Source organism: Phyllobates terribilis, unplaced genomic scaffold (assembly GCF_046119375.1).
Source record: "Phyllobates terribilis strain yellow unplaced genomic scaffold, ASM4611937v1 Scaffold_2__4_contigs__length_985480577, whole genome shotgun sequence".
Taxonomy (NCBI): Eukaryota; Metazoa; Chordata; class Amphibia; order Anura; family Dendrobatidae; genus Phyllobates; species Phyllobates terribilis.
Window position 1 is genome coordinate 175,100,174 of NW_027362762.1, and position 18,257 is coordinate 175,118,430.

The 18,257-nt window shown below is 43.6% G+C and overlaps 1 protein-coding gene across 3 annotated transcripts in view; it reads right to left on the minus strand.

The window, feature by feature from the left end:
* The window catches only part of MBD6 (methyl-CpG binding domain protein 6), a 71,749-nt gene that overhangs the window by 22,170 nt on the left and 31,322 nt on the right, over positions 1-18,257 (minus strand). The window contains exons 2-8 of one of the 3 annotated variants that reach the window (XM_073663310.1): positions 14,804-14,990; positions 14,356-14,492; positions 12,719-12,821; positions 7,566-7,734; positions 6,003-6,251; positions 4,566-4,652; positions 2,203-2,903 (exon numbers count right to left, since the gene is read on the minus strand). In XM_073663310.1, the coding sequence (XP_073519411.1) occupies positions 2,203-2,903; positions 4,566-4,652; positions 6,003-6,251; positions 7,566-7,734; positions 12,719-12,821; positions 14,356-14,468 (1,422 nt within the window). In that variant the 5' untranslated portion in view covers positions 14,469-14,492; positions 14,804-14,990. Of the gene's footprint in view, positions 1-2,202; positions 2,904-4,565; positions 6,252-7,565; positions 7,735-12,718; positions 12,822-14,355; positions 14,493-14,803; positions 14,991-18,257 lie in introns of all 3 variants that reach the window. The other 2 variants (XM_073663309.1, XM_073663308.1) reach the window with 2 other exon arrangements.

Below are 18,257 nucleotides of genomic sequence, written 5' to 3' on the forward strand. Positions count from 1 at the left end.
GAAGCATCCCTCATCCCCCGGGGCCGGCAGGGTTCTGCAGGGACCTCTCTCAAAGGGTAATGCAGATCCGCCAAGGGAGGGGTGGGGGTCCAGCAGCGCTGAGACCCCTGAGACCTCAAGACCACGGGGGTCCAAGTCTCTGTCCGATAAAAATAAAAAAAATTTCTGAGGAGCTGCTTCCAGCAGCGACCATCCTCTGTGACCTCAAATTTTAGACTGGAGAGCTGGAGTAGGAGGAGCCCAAGCTGGAGGGGCCGGTCAACACTCTTTTTTAATCTGAGGTGTTCTATCCTATGTGGACTCCGCCTACCCACTAGTAATGACTGTGTCTCCCTTCCTTCCATCTGCTGCTGAAAGTCTTTATTAAGGGAAAAATAAATCCAAACCTACAGGGCCCTGTGTGATTGTGATCCCCCTCTTAAAAAATAAATTAACTGTGGTTTATCACATCTTTGGGAAGCGGAGTTCAATTTCCCTAGCCACACACAGGCCTGATTACTGACACACCTGTTCTCAATCAAGAAATCACTTAAATAGGACCTGCCTGACAAAGTGAAGTAGACCAAAAGATCCATCAAAGTTAGACATCATGCTGCGATCCAAAGAAATTCAGGAACAAATGAGAAACAAAGTAATTGAGATCTATCAGTCTGGAAGAGGTTATAAAGCAATTTTTAAAGATATGGGAGTCCAGCAAACCACAGTGAGCGCCATTATTCACAAATTGGGAAAACATGGAACAGTGTCAGGAGTGGCCGACCGACCAAAATTACCCTAAGATTGCGCAGCAGCGACTCATCTAAAAAGTCACAAAATACCCCCAACAACAAAATCCAAAGAACTGCAGACCTCACTTGCCTCAGTTAAGGTCAGTGTTCATGACTCCACCATAAGACAGACTGGGCAAAAATGGCATGCATGGCAAAGTTCCAAGACGAAAACCACTGCTGAGCAAAAAGAAGATAAAGGCTAGTCTCAGTTTTGCCAGAAAACATCTTGATGATCACCAAGACTTTTGGGAGAATACTCTGTGGACTGACAAGACAAAAATGGAACTTTTTGGAAGGTGTATGTCCCATTACATCTGGTGTAGAAATAACACAGCATTTCAGAAAAGGAACATCATACTAACAGTAAAATATGGTGGTGGTAGTGTGATGGTACTGCCTGCTTCAGGACCTGGAAGACTTGCTGTGGTAAATGGAACCATGAATTCTGCTGTCTACAAAAAAATCCTGAAGGAGAATCTCTGCCCATCTGTGCGTGACCTCAAGCTGAAGCACACTTGGGTTATGCAGCAGGACAATGATCCAAAACACACCAGCAAGTCCACCTCTGAATAGCTTAAGAAAAACAAAATTAAGACTTCGGAGTGGCCTAGTCAAAGTCCTGACCTTTATGCGATTGAGATGTTGTGGCATGACCTTAAAAAGGTGGTTCATGCTCGGAAACCATCCAATGGGACTGAATTACAATTTTACAAAGATGAGAGGGCCAAAATTCCTCCAGAGCATTGTAAAAGACTCATTGCCAGTTATTGCAAACGCTTGATTGCAGTTGTTGCTGCTAAGGGTGGCCCAACCAGTTATTAGGTTTAGGGGGCAATCACTTTTTCACACAGGGCCCTGTAGGTTTGGATTTCATTTTCCCTTAATAATATAGACCTTCATTTAAAAATTGCATTTTGTGTTTACTTGTGTTTTATGATCTTAAACATTTATGTGTGACAAACATGCAAAAGAATAAGAAATCAGGAAGGGGGCAAACACTTTTTCACACCACTGTACATTGACTGGAGAAGTGTCCGCACTGAAGCCAATGTAAGAATGCAATGTATGCAGATACTGTCACTGTGTGTGGGTGAGTTATCTGCACTTACAATGACTGTACACTTCTTACATCGGCTTCAGTGTGTATCCGAAGACGTTGTGGACAGATGTGTGCGCCTTATAATTTTCTACATATACAGAAAGACTATGGCCATAACTAAGTAAGCACACAAAACATCTATATATATTATACACTTAAAATTTAAAAATAATGGTTAAAGCAGAGTCTGATGTTAGCATAGGTTAAAGTTTAATGGTGAACTTAAAGGGCTCCTAAGTGATCACCAGATAAAACATAGAATACTATTTATAATGCAAAAAAAACAAAACCCACGCAAGATTCCATAATAGAAAAATAAAACCTTCATCTTACCTGTCCAGGGCAAGCAGAGGAGTCTACAGCCCCAAGACTGGCAGCCAGTAGTGCTGAATTCAAAGCTATGAGGGCGGGTGAGGCAGAGACAGGTGGGAATAACAAGGGTTGAAGGGCGTTTTCTGGGAACGTCTCAGGTAAGGTAAGTGGTGTCTCATGTTTCTCAGATGCGTCATTCTGCGGAGTAGGCAAAGAGTCCAACAAAGGTGCAAGTGATGACAAGAGGGCGCTTTGCTGATGGTTTTGCGGTGGAAGATCGAGCTGTGGTAGCCCAAGTCCTCCCAGTGGTAAAAGAGGATTCTGTAGTAGCGATGCCATTAATAAAGCCTGCACAGCACTGGAGTCAGGGTCACCCAGAGCAGATGGCAATGCCATAGGTGGGTTATGGAGTCCCAAAAGGCCAAGTTCCGCACTACCCAACAAAGAGGAGGAAAGTAAACTGAGCAAACCTTGGTTAAGAAGCTGATGGTGCTGATTCAAGCTGAGGGAAAGCGGCAATGACCCCAGCATTGCTAAGTTTAACAGGGCAGGGGTAGCAGGAAATGGCATGACGTGCTCTTGTCCCAAAAATGAGAAGCTATCCCCAGCATTAGTCAGAGAACACGGCAGCTCATTGCTCCCTTCTGCAACATTGCTCTGAGGCAAGCTCGGGACAGGAGATTTTGGTAAGGGAGATGGACTGGGTCGGCCAGAAGAGGATGCTAGAACAGAAAGAACAACATTGATTATACGATTAATGGCGTCACGTATATAACACAGAAATCATTATTAACCTCATGGCAGAAAATTAAGTAGCTGAGGTACGACCCCAGGATCAATCTGTACTACACCACTCCAAACGAAAAAATTAAATCCTACATGAAACAAGGAGTATAATGGCCAAGATTCAATAAACGAGTCACAATTTTATTAAAGAACACAATATAAAGTACATCTTTCAATTGGACAATAGGGTATGTTGTGTTAATATAAATAAGATTTGAGCACACTAAAGGCCGCGTCACACTTAGCGATGCTGCAACGATCCCGACAACGATACGACCTGTCAGGGATCGTTGCTGCGTCGCTATGTGGTCGCTGGTGAGCTGTCAAACAGGCAGGCTCACCAACGATCAGGGGAGCAGCGATATCGTGGAAAGAATCTTTCCACGATGTCCTGCTCCTGGTCACCAGCCTGCTGAAGCAGGAGCAGGCTGGTAACTATGCTAAACATCGGGTTACTAGGGGCACACGCGCTCCTAGTAACCCGTTGTTTATCATGGTTACCACTCTGCTACAGGGAGCGGGAGGTTACCGCTCACTTTAGCAGGCTCGTAACCATGATAAACAGCGGGTTACTAGGAGCGCGTGTGCCCCTAGTAACCCGATGTTTACCATAGTTACCAGCCTGATCGCTGCTCCCGCTGGTCACACACAGCGATGTGTGCTGACCAGCGGGAGAGCAACGACCAAAAAATGGTCCAGGACACTTTGCAGCGATCAGCGACCTCACAGCAGGGGCCTGATCATTGCAAAGTGTCACACATAGCGACATCGCTGGTGAGGTCACTGTTGCGTCACCAAAACCGTGACACAGCAGCGATCTCGCTATGTGAGACGGGGGCTTAAGGAAGGTCTAATGTAGACCGAAACGTTTGTGAACCTTGGATGGCATATTAAATAATTTATTTAATACCTACGCCGAGTGCCAAGTTTTCTTACGTTATCATTGAAGGGGATTGGATCCTACTAGTGATGAGCGAGCAAGTTCTGTTAACCCTTTCGGCGAGCATGCTCGGGTGCTCGCCGAGTGTTTGCGGCATGCTCGAATGTTATGCTTGAATCACTGTGTGCATGATTTGCGACTGTTTGACAGCTTTAATACATTGAGGAATGCCTAACAAACAAGCATTCCTCACATGTATTAAAGCTGTCAAACAGCCGTAAATCATGCACACGGAGTGACTCAAACATAACATTCGAGCACGCTGGAAGATGCTCGGAAAACACGAGCATGTTCGTAAATCTCGAGTAACGAGCATGCTCGCTCATCACTAGATCCTACGTGTGAACCATCATACAGTAGTGCTGTGGTCATCTCTATACCTGGGTGAAATGGGCATGGCCTGCATTCTATTAATCTTTCCAGTTAGAGCTAGTGACACCACAATGACAAGAGCAATGGTCAATTTATTCAGGAGGAATACCAGAAGAATGAACCCGCAGAGGGATGCAAGAAAGGATTCTGTTATTTCATAGGGATTTTGGGTATTTACTAAAACATACATTTCAGGAGAGCGGACAGGTTTCTCTAAGCCCATAGTAGAAGTCTGGAATATTTTACTGCTAAAATGAAAAAAATAATAATAATAATCCCGACTTACGTGGATTTGCACTTGTGGGCGTGGATGGTAACTTCAGTGGTAAAGAAGTCCCTGAGTTCTGCTCTGTAGAAGTCTGGACTAGGTGCCCTACAAGACCAAGAAGATGGTTGCTGATATCTTGGGAAGCTGGAGACAGGCTTAGAGATTTGCTTTGGCTTGGGGACTCCTCTACTGATGAGCGAGGCATTTGAAGAGAAAAGGGAGCATGACCAGAAACAGAGTGTGAATAGATGGCTTTGGATCTTCCCATGTCTTCCTCAATGTGACCCCCAGTACCTGTTAACCTTGAATAAGAATTCAATTTGGAGAGTCCACTAGGGCTAGTAGGGTTGTGTCCGCTAACATCCTGAGGACTCGCATCAGGACCCGGGGAATTCCTTTGTCTTTTGCGTTTAACCAATATATCCCTTTTCTGGGAGTGAGTCCTGCTGGGAAGGGCCCGACCTTCTTGTGTGACTGTTGCAGAAAGCAAAGTATTGGGATTCAGCACTCGGCTGGGTAAAGTGCAAGGGGCTGTGGCTTCAGGTTTGGTTTGATTAGCCATTTGGGCCTTTGCAGCTGCTGTGAGAAGGCTGCTAGCAGGAAACGAAGGATTGGCTTGCTGACCCAATATGCATCCGAGAGGAAAGCCCAGTAAGCCTTGCGCTGCTCCCAAAGACACCGGTGGTGCTGTTTTATTGCTTTGGTGGGTTAAGGCATGGCTGGCATTTGAAGAGGATCCCAGTTGGGCCTGCCCAAAGGGAGGGAGGCCTTCAAGTATTGCTTTTGGACTGTGGGGTACAGAGCGCTTAGGGGAGCTGACAGGTCGTGGAGATCTTGAGCTTGACCTTATGGGGGCAGGAAAGTGCTCGGAGGAGGCTGATGAATGGCGGGAACGCTGAGGGGATGGCTCCACACTGCCGGCTGGAGAAGAAATGGAAGATATGGAGGACCTGGTTGTAGATGGAGATGTGAGTGCGCCACTACGGGTGAAAGGAGAGAATGGAGGCGGTAGGGTTGTGGATGAATGGTTGCCTGGGTTGTGTTCAGGACCAAGGTGAGGGTTCATTATGGGAACCTGAGACTGGATTAAGGGGGGAGAGTTCAATATATGGTGCTTTGGGCTAGGCGGCCTACAGCTGTTACAGTCCAAAATACCCAGTGGATCTTTTTCAGGAAAAACAAATTGTCGCCGAGGGCCCTGAATAGATTCTTCAAGCGTCCGATTAAAGGTGCCACCTGGCACAAAATTACAGGAATTAAGAGCTAATGGTTTGGGGGACAGGCCTGAAAGTTCTTGACTACATGAGGGGTAGGAAGGCCGATTCTGGGAAGACTTAACTTGTGTATAAGAACTGGTACACAGCTCATGAGATATGGCTTGTGGAGTCCTTGAAAACACCTCGTAATTACCATTTGATGGCACTGGTGGACAGTTCCTTAAGGCATAGGACTCACCAAGAGGAGCCCCAAGCTGCCTGGGTAAGGCAGGCCGCTGGTTGGATCGCAGGTCAGAATACCTTTCTCCAGGATGGGGAGTGAAAGTATCTGACTTGTGATCCAGGGGTTTCTCCATATGGTGAGCAGGCATGTTGTGGGCCTTTTCCATCATCAGTTTGGTGAAGATATCCGGATCCAGGGAACAAGGGTGTTGTCCCATCTTTGGGCTGGTGGATGTTGTATTAAAGTTCTGACTTGAGCCACATCCTGTAAAAAAAAAGAATCAAAGTGAAAACCAAAACATTTAAACAGTAACCGACATTTTAATTTGTATTACTGAGATAGGAGATGACAGGGGCTACTGACAAGATTCTATATAGACTGGAGGAGGGAAGGGCTTTGTCTCTAGATTTTTTGTCCCTCACCTCCTTTCCTCTACATAGAATCTTATCAGTAGCAGCTGTCATCTCCGATCTCGGTAATGTAACAATCTGTCTTCTCTGAATACAGATTTTACCCGGGGATTGAGAATTTTAAAGATGAAAGATCAGTCCTGGCAGATCTCTCTGAATATATATATTATAAAGTTTCTTATTTTCATGTGTACTATTGATATATGAAATACAAATTAAAACAATGGTTACACTTTAAACATGTACACACCCCCCGATTACTGGATACAAATTAACATGCTCAGGTACTTTCTGGATAAAATTTGTACTAGAAGATTATACTGAACAATGCCTGGAATATGGCTACTATTTCGGTACATTACTGGTCAATACTGTTGGGTTTTACAATTTATGTATGCCATGGTGCCACATTGGTGGCTTATTAAGGACACTGCTTTATTGCTTGATGATTACTAAGCACTACTACTTCTAATGCAAAGTTGAACAATTTGTGATTGCATCTACACCACAAAATGCCATACAATACTGTGTTACTACACTCTCCCATATCATTCACCTTACTTAAGGGAAATGAGTCAACCACCCCTTGCTTAGGTAGAAATAAGCTCATGCAGACAATAAAAGAAGTATTGATTTTACCCAAAAGAATAATTTAAAAAGGTTATCCACTATCTGGACAACCTGTTTTTAAATTATGCAGTCCCCTTGAAAAATAAAAAACAAACATATCAAAACAACTCCCAAACCGACGCCGTTCTAGTGATGTCAGGTCAAAACAATGCCAAGCAAGTCCTACAGCCAATCAGCGGCTGCTATTTGGCTGCTGCACTCTTATTTCTTCCGCTAGTCCGACATTCATCCAAGGGAAGTAAGTGCGCAGCATCCAAATAGCAGCCGGTGATTGGCTGCAGCGCTCACGTGGCATAACAATACCATGTGAACTCAGAGACCCGACATCACTGGAACGGCACCAATTCGGGAGGGGAGTATCTGTAATTTTTATTTTACAACAGGGACGACTTCACTTAAAAAGGGGCTATTCATGTAGTGGACAACCCTTTTAAAGTTACAAGCTACATGCTCTTTTTTTGCATAAAAAAAAAAGAAAACTGCATTAGCAAAAGGTATTAGAAGTGTTATGAGAGAAAACCATGATATTGGTGTTTACCAGCAGCTTGACTTTGTAGTGCAAGGGGTGTATTCTCAATGCTTTTGTACAGAGTTGCGAGGGCTACAATTTTCCTACGATGGTTACAAAGTTTGGTCATGTCCTCTTCGGCCTTCACATCTTCGGCGCTACGCCGCTTCACCACTGCTCTTGGGTCAAAGTTAAAAACCTGCAGAAGGAAGGATATCATCATGAATCACACCGTATACACGACTTTAAATAGCAGTATGTAAACTAATATACACATTTTGGGAAAATTTAAGAAAAAATCATAGTGATCCTTGAGATGGTCAGTGAACAAGTGACATGCAATTAGGATCTTTATACTGCCTATGGAAACCAAAAATAAATGTTTTAAACACTTTGAAGGGAACCTATCACTTTGTACATGCAGTCCGATCTGTGAACAGCTTGGTATTTTATTCATTAATGTCCTTGGTATTTGTATATATGAGCCCAGTGGGCGGTCCTACTAGTGATCGACAGTTATCATACAAGGAAGACTGTCAACCAAGGAATAGGACCGCCCACTGAATTATGAAAAAAATACAAGTTATAAGTCTTTTCCAACAAATATATAAATCATTCTGCTCAGTTTCTTCTTTATACCGTGCTGTCCACAGATCAGACTGTAAGTACAAACTGCCAGATTCCCTTTAAAGAGAATCTGTCAGCAAGCTTTTACTATGTCATCTGAAAACAGCATGAGGTAGAGGTTAAAACACAGAATTGAGTGAGAGGTCACTCATCAGGCTATGTAATGTTTACTTACAGTGAAGGTTTTATCACTAGGACATTATCTTTGCTGTGGCACAAGAGCACTGGTCCGACTCCGCCCGCCTCCTGTGATGAGCAGCTCACTGTCAATAAACTATGTACATACAGAGCGTGGTGTGGGCAAGAATAGCTTTTGAGCTCTGCTTCAGGTTATATCCAAGAACTCCGAGTGTGTCACAACTGCTGCACCTAGTAAACTAGGCGATATATCGTTGGATTCAGGGGCTCTTTTCCTACATCATGATGAGGTAGCAAAAACCTGGTCACAGATTCCCTTTAAGTATTACTGAAATTTTCCTCACAAAAACATCTATTCATCTATTTCGCTCCTTCTGCTTTATAACATTCAGCTTGCAGATCAGATACCATTTTTAATATGACAGGTTCCCTTCAAAGTACATCTGGTCTTTGATTATATAATTTACCGTATATGGGAGACCTCTAGATCTAAACTAAAGTTTGCTAATTTACAAAGACCTAAGAATTAGTTGGTATGGCTCTCCCAGACCTTTAATCTGTATTTTCTTGCCAGACAACCCATAATACCTAATAGATTAGTGCTCCCCTGACCACCAAGTATCTTCAGAGCGGCATATGGCCCATTCTAACATCTACTACTACTTATACTAGGAAACTATTACCTATACATAAAACCGCACAGAAAATATGGATGGCAACTAAACAAATTATTTCTTATACTGATATTTCTGATGACAACCCATAATGGAATAATATTGGACTAACCCATCTTAATATGCCTTAATATGTTGTCAGAAAGTTATTTCTGGTCAGAACATGGAGTCCAGGTAATTGGTGCCTTGTTCCAGAATAGTATTTAACTCTCTTTTGACAAAGTTCAAAAGAAATTTTAAATAGCCAAAACCCACTCCTATAAATACCTCCGAGCATGACAAGCCCTTAATGCACAATTCCCATCCCCCCAGTCATTAATATCTACCTATCCAATAATAGGGATCATCTGCTCTCAGAAGATAAGAGTATACAATAGATCAGGGGTCCTCAAACTTTTTAAACAGGGGGCCAGTTCATGGTCCCTCAGACCATTGGAGGGCCGGAATATAGTTTTTAAAAAAAACTATGAACAAATTCCTATGCACACTGCACATATCTTATTTTGTAGTAAAAAAAACAATACAGGAACAAATACAATATTTAAAATGAAGAACAAGTAAAGTTAAATCAACCGGTATTTCAATAGGTAGGTAACTGTACCCAATAGGCAGCATAGGTCCTCAATAGGCAGGTAAATGTCCCCAATAGGCAGCATAGGTCCTCAATAGGCAGGTAAATATCCCCAATAGGCAGGTAAATGTCCCCAATAGGCAGCATAGGTCCCCAATAGGCAGGTAAATGTACCCAACAGGCAGCATAGGTCCCCAATAGGCAGGTAAATGTCCCCAATAGGCAGCATAGGTCCCCAATAGGCAGGTAAATGTACCCAATAGGCAGCATAGGTCCCCAATAGGCAGGTAAATGTACCCAATAGGCAGCATAGGTCCCCAATAGGCAGGTAAATATCCCCAATAGGCAGGCTGTTTCCCCCTTATAATGCCCTATGCAGACTGTTCCCCCCTTATTATGCCCCATGCAGGATTTCCCTTTCTCCCACCATATAATGCCCCATGCAGGATTTCCCTTTCTCCCACCATATAATGCCCCGTGCAAGATATCACTCCCCTGTCTTTATAATGCCCCATTCAGGATGTCACCCCCCCATATAATGCCCCATGCAGGATGTCACCCCCCCCATATAATGACCCATGCAGGATATCACTCCCCTGTCTTTATAATGCCCCATTCATGATGTCACCCCCCCATATAGCGACCCATTCAGGATCCCCCCCCCCCATATAATGACCCATTCAGGATGTCATCCCCCCCCCATATAATGACCCATTCAGGATGTCACCCCCCCCCCCATGTAATGCCCCATGCAGGATTTCCCTTTCTCCCACCATATAATGCCCCGTGCAAGATATCACTCCCCTGTCTTTATAATGCCCCATTCAGGATGTCACCCCCCCCATATAATGCCCCATTCAGGATGTCACCCCCCCCATATAATGACCCATGCAGGATATCACTCCCCTGTCTTTATAATGCCCCATTCATGATGTCACCCCCCCATATAGCGACCCATTCAGGATTCCCCCCCCCATATAATGACCCATTCAGGATGTCATCCCCCCCCATATAATGACCCATTCAGGATGTCACCCCCCCCCCCATGTAATGCCCCATGCAGGATTTCCCTTTCTCCCACCATATAATGCCCCGTGCAAGATATCACTCCCCTGTCTTTATAATGCCCCATTCAGGATGTCACCCCCCCATATAATGCCCCATGCTGGATGTCACCCCCCATATAATGCCCCATGCAGCATGTCACCCCCCACATATAATGCCCCATTCAGGATGTCACCCCCCCATATAATGCCCCATGCAGGATGCACCCCCCCCCCCATATAATGCCCCATTCAGGATGTCACCCCCCCCATATAATGACCCATGCAGCATGTTAACCCCCCCCCCCATATAATGCCCCATTCAGGATGTCACCCCCCCCCCATATAATGACCCATGCAGGATATCACTCCCCTGTCTTTATAATGCCCCATTCAGGATGTCACCCCCCCATATAATGCCCCATGCAGCATGTTAACCCCCCCCCCCATATAATGCCCCATTCAGGATGTCACCCCCCCCATATAATGCCACATGCAGGATGTCACCCCTAATATCATGCCCCATGCCTCCATACACTAAAAAAAAAAATAATCCAATACTCACCTCCCTCCTTGCCTGCTGCCGCTGCTCAGGTCCGGACTCCAGCGTCTCCGGCGTCGTCCCTCTCTGCGCTCCCTGTGACGGCACTGGGGAGCACGCGGTGTAAAGACGTCACCGAGCCCTCTGACCTGAGACGTCACAGGGAGAAAAGACCAGGAAGACAGCGGATCTGCGAAGGCACGGGGAGAGGCAAGTATCGGGCTGCCGGGGCTCTGATAAAAATCCTCGGCGGGCCGCATGTGGCCCGCGGGCCGTAGTTTGTGGACCCCTGAGATAGATACTGGTCCCCTCATACCCGAATACTCCTCTTGTAATACTAGACAAATAGAAACGGTGATCCCACCACTTACACAGGAGCAGATCAAAGATCTGATGGAATCCCCTGCAATAAGTGATAGGACTTACTCAATTATATTTTATTCATCAAAGTTACCTGAAGCCTGTAAGGCGAATACAATGGTCAGTGTTAATATCTAAGTGTCTAAATGTCATATGGTTTGGAATTTCCCCATTATCTATGGGTTTTGGAATGAGGTTGTGGATTTTTTTTTCCATCTACAATAATGGGACGTTCAATTCCCATTGATCTGCTAGTCTGTTTAGTAAAGATACTTGATGAGGAAGAATGTTCCCACTATTACCGAATTCTAGAGAAGCAATATTTCTAGTTTGCAAATTAATGGATGGATAGACGGTCACTTAGGCTTCAGACCTGAATAAGACTTGTAGATAATGTTATTTCTTCCGAAAGATTGATTTATGTCCATAGGAAATGTCCTGGGAAGTTACATGTTTTGGGGTCAGTGGTGTAGCTCTCATGCTACCGTGCCATCATCTCGTGAAATGGCTGGTTCCATTCACGATTTGATGGGATAATTATTCCGTCTAAACAAGCAATGCTTATTTTCTTTTTTTGCCTGGTCCATTGGACCATTTTATCTTTGATCTTACTGATACAGTTGTAACATGCCAAAGTTTATTACTATGAAACTTGAGTCTAACTTCTATTGTCTGATTCTGTGTTAAATGTCTCTGTCATTAGGTATTACATATTGGCATCATTTCTACTTTATATGCTGTATACTGCCATCTTAGAGGGTTGGAGTTCTGCTGTAACATTGTTCATTTTCTCCTTCAATAAAATAACTTAAAAAAAAAAAAAAAAAAGTACATCTGGGCTGGGTTTACAGATAAAGCTCACATCAGAGTATCATTTCCTTGATATCGGTTTGAGCAGGCAATGTGCGCAAAAGTTTTTTTTTTAGGATATATTATTAATATTTTTAAAGGATGGGAACAAAAAATAGTTCTCATGCTATCAAAATTTATTATTATTGCTTCTCTATGTTTTTTAAGCAATCGATTTACACAAAGCAGTGAATTCCCCTGCAATAGTGTTATGGCTTCCATTCATTATAGAAGACAAAATGGTCTGCCGATGGGTGGCAGAAATCACTGGCGCTTCTTGAATCCCACTGTCTGTCATGTCCTTCACTTTGATGGGAAAAAATAATGCTATATGTAACTTCGAAGACTGGTGAACATATCTGACGTGCAGAAGCACTCACCTTATAGATGTTTAGGGGACACTCCAGCCCACACTTACACGTTCCATCAGTTACTAGGTAGGACCGCAACTGATCCACAGAGGTAAGAATTGTGCCACTTGGACTGTAATACAATAGATACAAAACACCGTAATTACCAACAGGTGTAACGTGAGTTTTTGTTTTTTTTTTAATAAAGATTTTAGTTTTGTACTGTTATTTAATAATCTCAGAATTCTACTTTTAATATCGTCATACCAACTAAAGCTATTGTGAACCATAAGCAGTGTTAGGCTAAGGGGTATGTGCACACGTTCAGTATTTGCAGCAGAAAAATCTGTTGCAAATCTGTTGCTGATACTAATGTGTTGGCAGGAAAAATGCAGCATAAAATACAAGCAGTTTTGATGCATTTTTTGCATGCGTTTTTCGGTTTTATTAGTATGGATGAAATCTCCAGAAAAAAACACTGGAAGAATTGACATGCTGCAGATTTAAATATGCTGCAAATCTACAAGCAAAAAATGAACAAAGTGTGCATGAGACTTCAGGAATCTCATTCACTTGGCTGGTACTAGGAAATCCTTCAGGTTTTGTAACAAAAAACACGACAAAACCACAACCCTTACAGCTGAGGTGATGCAATAGTAAAAAATGAAAACACTATGAGTTATAAGATAGTAAGAAAGTAGACAATTGAAGAAAAAAATACTTTAAGTGGCTAGAAAAAGTCAGATCTTACATTTACACTGCACTAGTCTCCAGTTATCCTCATGTAAAACTGAAGTAGATGTATTGCATTTTATACGCAGATAATGGACCCCTGACCTATAATACCATAAGGTTCCGTTCACATCATATATTCAATTTCATTCACGTTTAGTGCATTTGCCAGGAATCTCTGCTGTATGACCCGTCCATAGGGCTGCATTAGGCAAAGAGAGAACAAAACAGTGTGCTTTCAGAATCAGTCTGGCCATAGAGTGCCAGTATCCCCCAAAAAGAATGATATGGAATATCGTAGAGGATTATTCCACAGAGTCCAGTAAAAAATATGTATGCTGTGAGGTACACTCTGGGAATCTGTCACCAGGTTTTTGTGAACCCATCTGAGAGCAGCATAATGTGGGAGCAGAGACCCTGATTACAGCGATGTGTCACTTAATAAGCTGCTTTCTGTCATTTTGATAAAATCACTGTTTTATGTGGTGTAGATCTAGCAGTTCTCTAAATGCTGAGCTCTGTATAACCCCGCCCACCACTGATTGGCTGTTTTCTGCCAATCAGTGGTGGGGGCGTGGTTATAGAGAGCTCATGAATACGGAGGACTACCTGGCAGCAGGTTTACTAGTCCTCTAATGATGATCCCCTGCTGATAAAACAGTGATTTTATCAAAACTACTCTGAGCAGCCCAATAAGTGACACATCACTGGAATCAAGGTCTGTGGCTCTGCAATATGCAAAAACCTGGTGACAGATTCCCTTTAATCGTAGTAGCCTATGGGTGACTGATGCTGCTTTTAGGCACCCGTCACAGCCTCTGATGAATGAACTCAAAAGCTTTTCCCAACGTATAAATCTGCAATAATTTATTAATCATTTATTTCAAACTGCCACAAACACTTTTCTGCAGGTACAGCTGTCGGGAGGGACTTACCTAACATACACCACAGTGCCTGGCTCCACCCTCCTCTGCCAACCAATGGGCACCTGGACCATGGGGACCCCTCCATAGTTATCTCCTCCTCCACTTTCACTGCCGCCATTCATTTTGTTCTCTCTTCTCTCTTGTACCTGCCATACATAAAATTAACATCACAAACCAACCCCAGATTATTACTGTGATGACTGGTCAAATATAAAGGAATACATTGCCATTTGTTAGCAGGTAGACAATATAATGTGAACAGACAACGTTCCCTATGGAAATGTTCCCCCATTGCTTGTAGATACAAATACCTATTAGTTGTGCACTTTACACAAAGCAGGGATTAGCCCTGACGGGTCTCCTCAGTCACCCAGAAGGGTTCACATGCAAGTATTGTTCTCATATGTCGGCTAAGTGTCACTTGCAGCGTGGGGCGTGCACTTGTGAACCACTGTACCTGCTCATCGCGGCACAGTATGGGCGTTAGGTCTGCATGCGATCCTCACGGCCCAGCATGGCACAGTTACTGTGTGTCAGGTTCCCGTGGTGGGAAGAGGCAGAGTTGGGTGCTCTTCGCCTGCTCCCGTAGTGTTCCTATGGAGCCGCCAGATGACTGCCCTCAAATTGTTAGGGATCCATCTTTTCTGTAAAAACAAGAAAAAAAAGAAAACTTTTTTTTTCTTCAAAAAACAAGATGAGAAAATGTTATAATTTGCATGTATTCGGCAGTAGGAAGCAACGTTTACTGAAGTTCGCTCTACACTTTAGATCTGTGCCCGCCGGGTACAGCTCTCCCCCATGACATGAATTGTTGTCCCGCAAGGTATCAGCGGCTCCGCATTACGATTTAGTAGAGCGTCACCCCAATACTCACCCTCTAATGCTGCATTCGGATAGCTCCAGCCTCTCATACCTGTGACTAGATTAGCATTATATATGGCTCTGCAGGCGGCAGCCTCAATATCATAATTATCACATGGTTCTGGGAGCAGCCATACGCAGGACTGGATGCGATAACCTCCCCCTGTCCTCACCCAGCTGATTACTGACAGCCCTCCACCAAACCCCCCAGCAGAAATATCCGGCCAGGAGCCTGCATTGTGGACTCAAGCAGAGAGCCCCGGGCTGTTTCCGCTGCCATATTGCTTTTGGCTGTGATAAGGGAGTAAGGTGCTGATGTCAGTGTGTAGTGTGACTGCACAGACCGGGCTGGGAGAGGATGGGGGAAGAAGCAGATCGTCCTCCAACCAGATGAAATAACCAGGACAAAGAGCCTGCCAGCCAGTAAATTGATATTTATTACCCTCAGGAAGAATAGCAGTCATTCCCACAAGACAGAAAAGGCATCTGGAGGAGGAGTCGGGAAGGAGGGGGTCAGCAGGAATTAACCCTTCCCCACCCAGAGGAATTTATTACCTTTCCGTCATACACTGGCAGATTATGGCGTATATCATAATTAACACCCGGACCACAAAGGCTTGGTTGCAATTTGGCTGGGACACTATAACTTGCTGCACATCCCGACTGCCCGTTACCACATTCCTGTTATGGCGGCAGTAGAGGATGTACAGGAATTTATTATACCCCATCCTTTACTAGGTGAAAAAAGGGAATGGGAGAAATGACAAAGGGTTGAGGACAGGACATTTGGAAAGTATTAACTACAACAAATAACTTCATGGTGCCCAGTCTCCGCAGCAGTGGCATTCCCAGTGGGGGGCACGGTGGGTTGCTGCCCAATACTTGACTACAGCTCTATTTGTGTTGTGGTGATGGGACCTTTCCTAGAGAAAGTTCTACAAGGGACCACTAAGTATCTGTCAGGGGTTAGCTACGGTGCGCTTTTTGGAGTACTTTTTCAAAAAAGTTGAGCAAAAACGTTGCATGACCACAAATACAAAATGAAAAAAAAAAAAAGAGAAATTTGGCCAGAGTCACACATCGGCATATCTGCCATACACTTAACACCTTGATTTCCTTAACTTAGCAATTTGGTATAATACATCCCTTTCCTTATCTTGGACTTCAGTTGTCAAAAAAACCCCAAACAAAACAACAAACACCCCCAAACCAGTGAGCCAGCCTAGACTGAAGGGGTTATCTGTCCGTCCATCTCCAGGTAGAGCAAGTGTGGGTTTGCTTTGCACTGCAGCTCAGCACCACTAAGGCCGTGCACTGTCACACTAGCTACAGCCACCTCATATCCAGGCCGCTGTGCCTGGGCCTAGCACTAATCTCACACGTAACCTTTTCAGTAGCCACATGGCCATTGGCATCAGACTAACTCTTGATTGTTTGCAGGGAAGCACTATCCGAATATGCTCTAATCTGGCTGAAGGTCATTATGAAAAGAGGGGAAGGACATGAGCTGTGACATCACTTATTGTGAATGGTGGACTCTGTGTTATCTACTGTATAAAAAGAAGTGCTACTGGTCATCCTAATGCTGTCTGACAATGACTGATCTAGTGGACAGTGTCGCAAGAATTTAGGGTGTGTATGTGTGTGTTATATATATATATATTATTGGAAGACCATTTCGGGTGACTACCTCTTGAAGCTCATCAAGAGAATGCCAAGAGTGTGCAAAGCAGTCATCAAAGCAAAAGGTGGCTACTTTGAAGAACCTAGAATATAAGACATATTTTCAGTTGTTTCACACTTTTTTGTTAAGTATATAATTCCACATGTGTTAATTCATAGTTTTGATGCCTCCAGTGTGAATGTACAATTTTCATAGTCAAGAAAATACAGAAAAATCTTTAAATGAGGTGTGTCCAAACTTTTGGTCTGTACTGTATGTATATACACATACACACAGTTGTGCTCAAAAGTTTACATATCCCGGAAGAATTTTTCCTTTCTTGGCCTTGTTTCAGAAAATATGAATGATAACCAAAAAACTTTCTCCACTCATGGTTATTGGTTGGGTGAAGCCATTTGTCAAACTACTGTGTTTTCTCTTTTTAAATCTTAATGACAACCAAAAACATCCAAATGACCCTGATCAAAAGTTCACATACCCTGGTAATTTTGGCCTAATAACATTTACAGAATTTGACACAAATGGGTTTGAATGGCTACTAAAGGTAACATCCTCACCTGTGACCTGTTTGCTTGTAATCAGTGTGTGTGCATAAAAGCTGAGTGAGTTTCTGGGATCCAGACAGACTCTTGCATCTTTCATCCAGCCACTGACATCTCTGGATTGTGAGTCATGGGGAAAGCCAAAGAATTGTCAACGGATCTATGGTAAAAGGTAGTTGAACTGTATAACACAGGATAGGGATACAAAAAGATATTCAAGGAATTGATAAAGTCAGTCAGCAGCGTTCAAACTGTGATTAACAAATAGAAAATCAGGGGCTCTGTAAAAACCAAACCACGGTCAGGTAGACCAACAAAGATTTCGGACACAACTGCCAGGAAAATTGTTCGGGATGCAAAGAAAACCCCACAAATAACATCAGCTGAAATTCAGGACTCTCTGAAAACTAGCGATGTGGCTGTTTTAAGATGCGCAATACAGAGGCAGTGAAAAATGGGCTGCATGGTCGAGTCGCCAAAAGAAAGCCATTACTGCGAAAATGCCACAAAGTGTCTCACCTACAATATGCCAGACAACACAGAGACAAGCCTCAAAACTTCTGGAACAAGGTCATTTGGAGTGATGAGACCAAAATTTAACTTTTTGGCCACAAACATAAATGTTACATTTGGAGAGAGGTCAACAAGGCCTATGATGAAAGGAACACCATTACTACAGTAAAGCACGGAGGTGGATCGCTGATGTTTTGGGGATGTGTGAGCTACAGAGGCACAGGAAACTTGGTAAAAGTTGAAGGAAAGATGAATGCAGCATGTTATCAGCAAATACTGAAGGCAAATTTGCACTAATCAGCCTGGAAGCT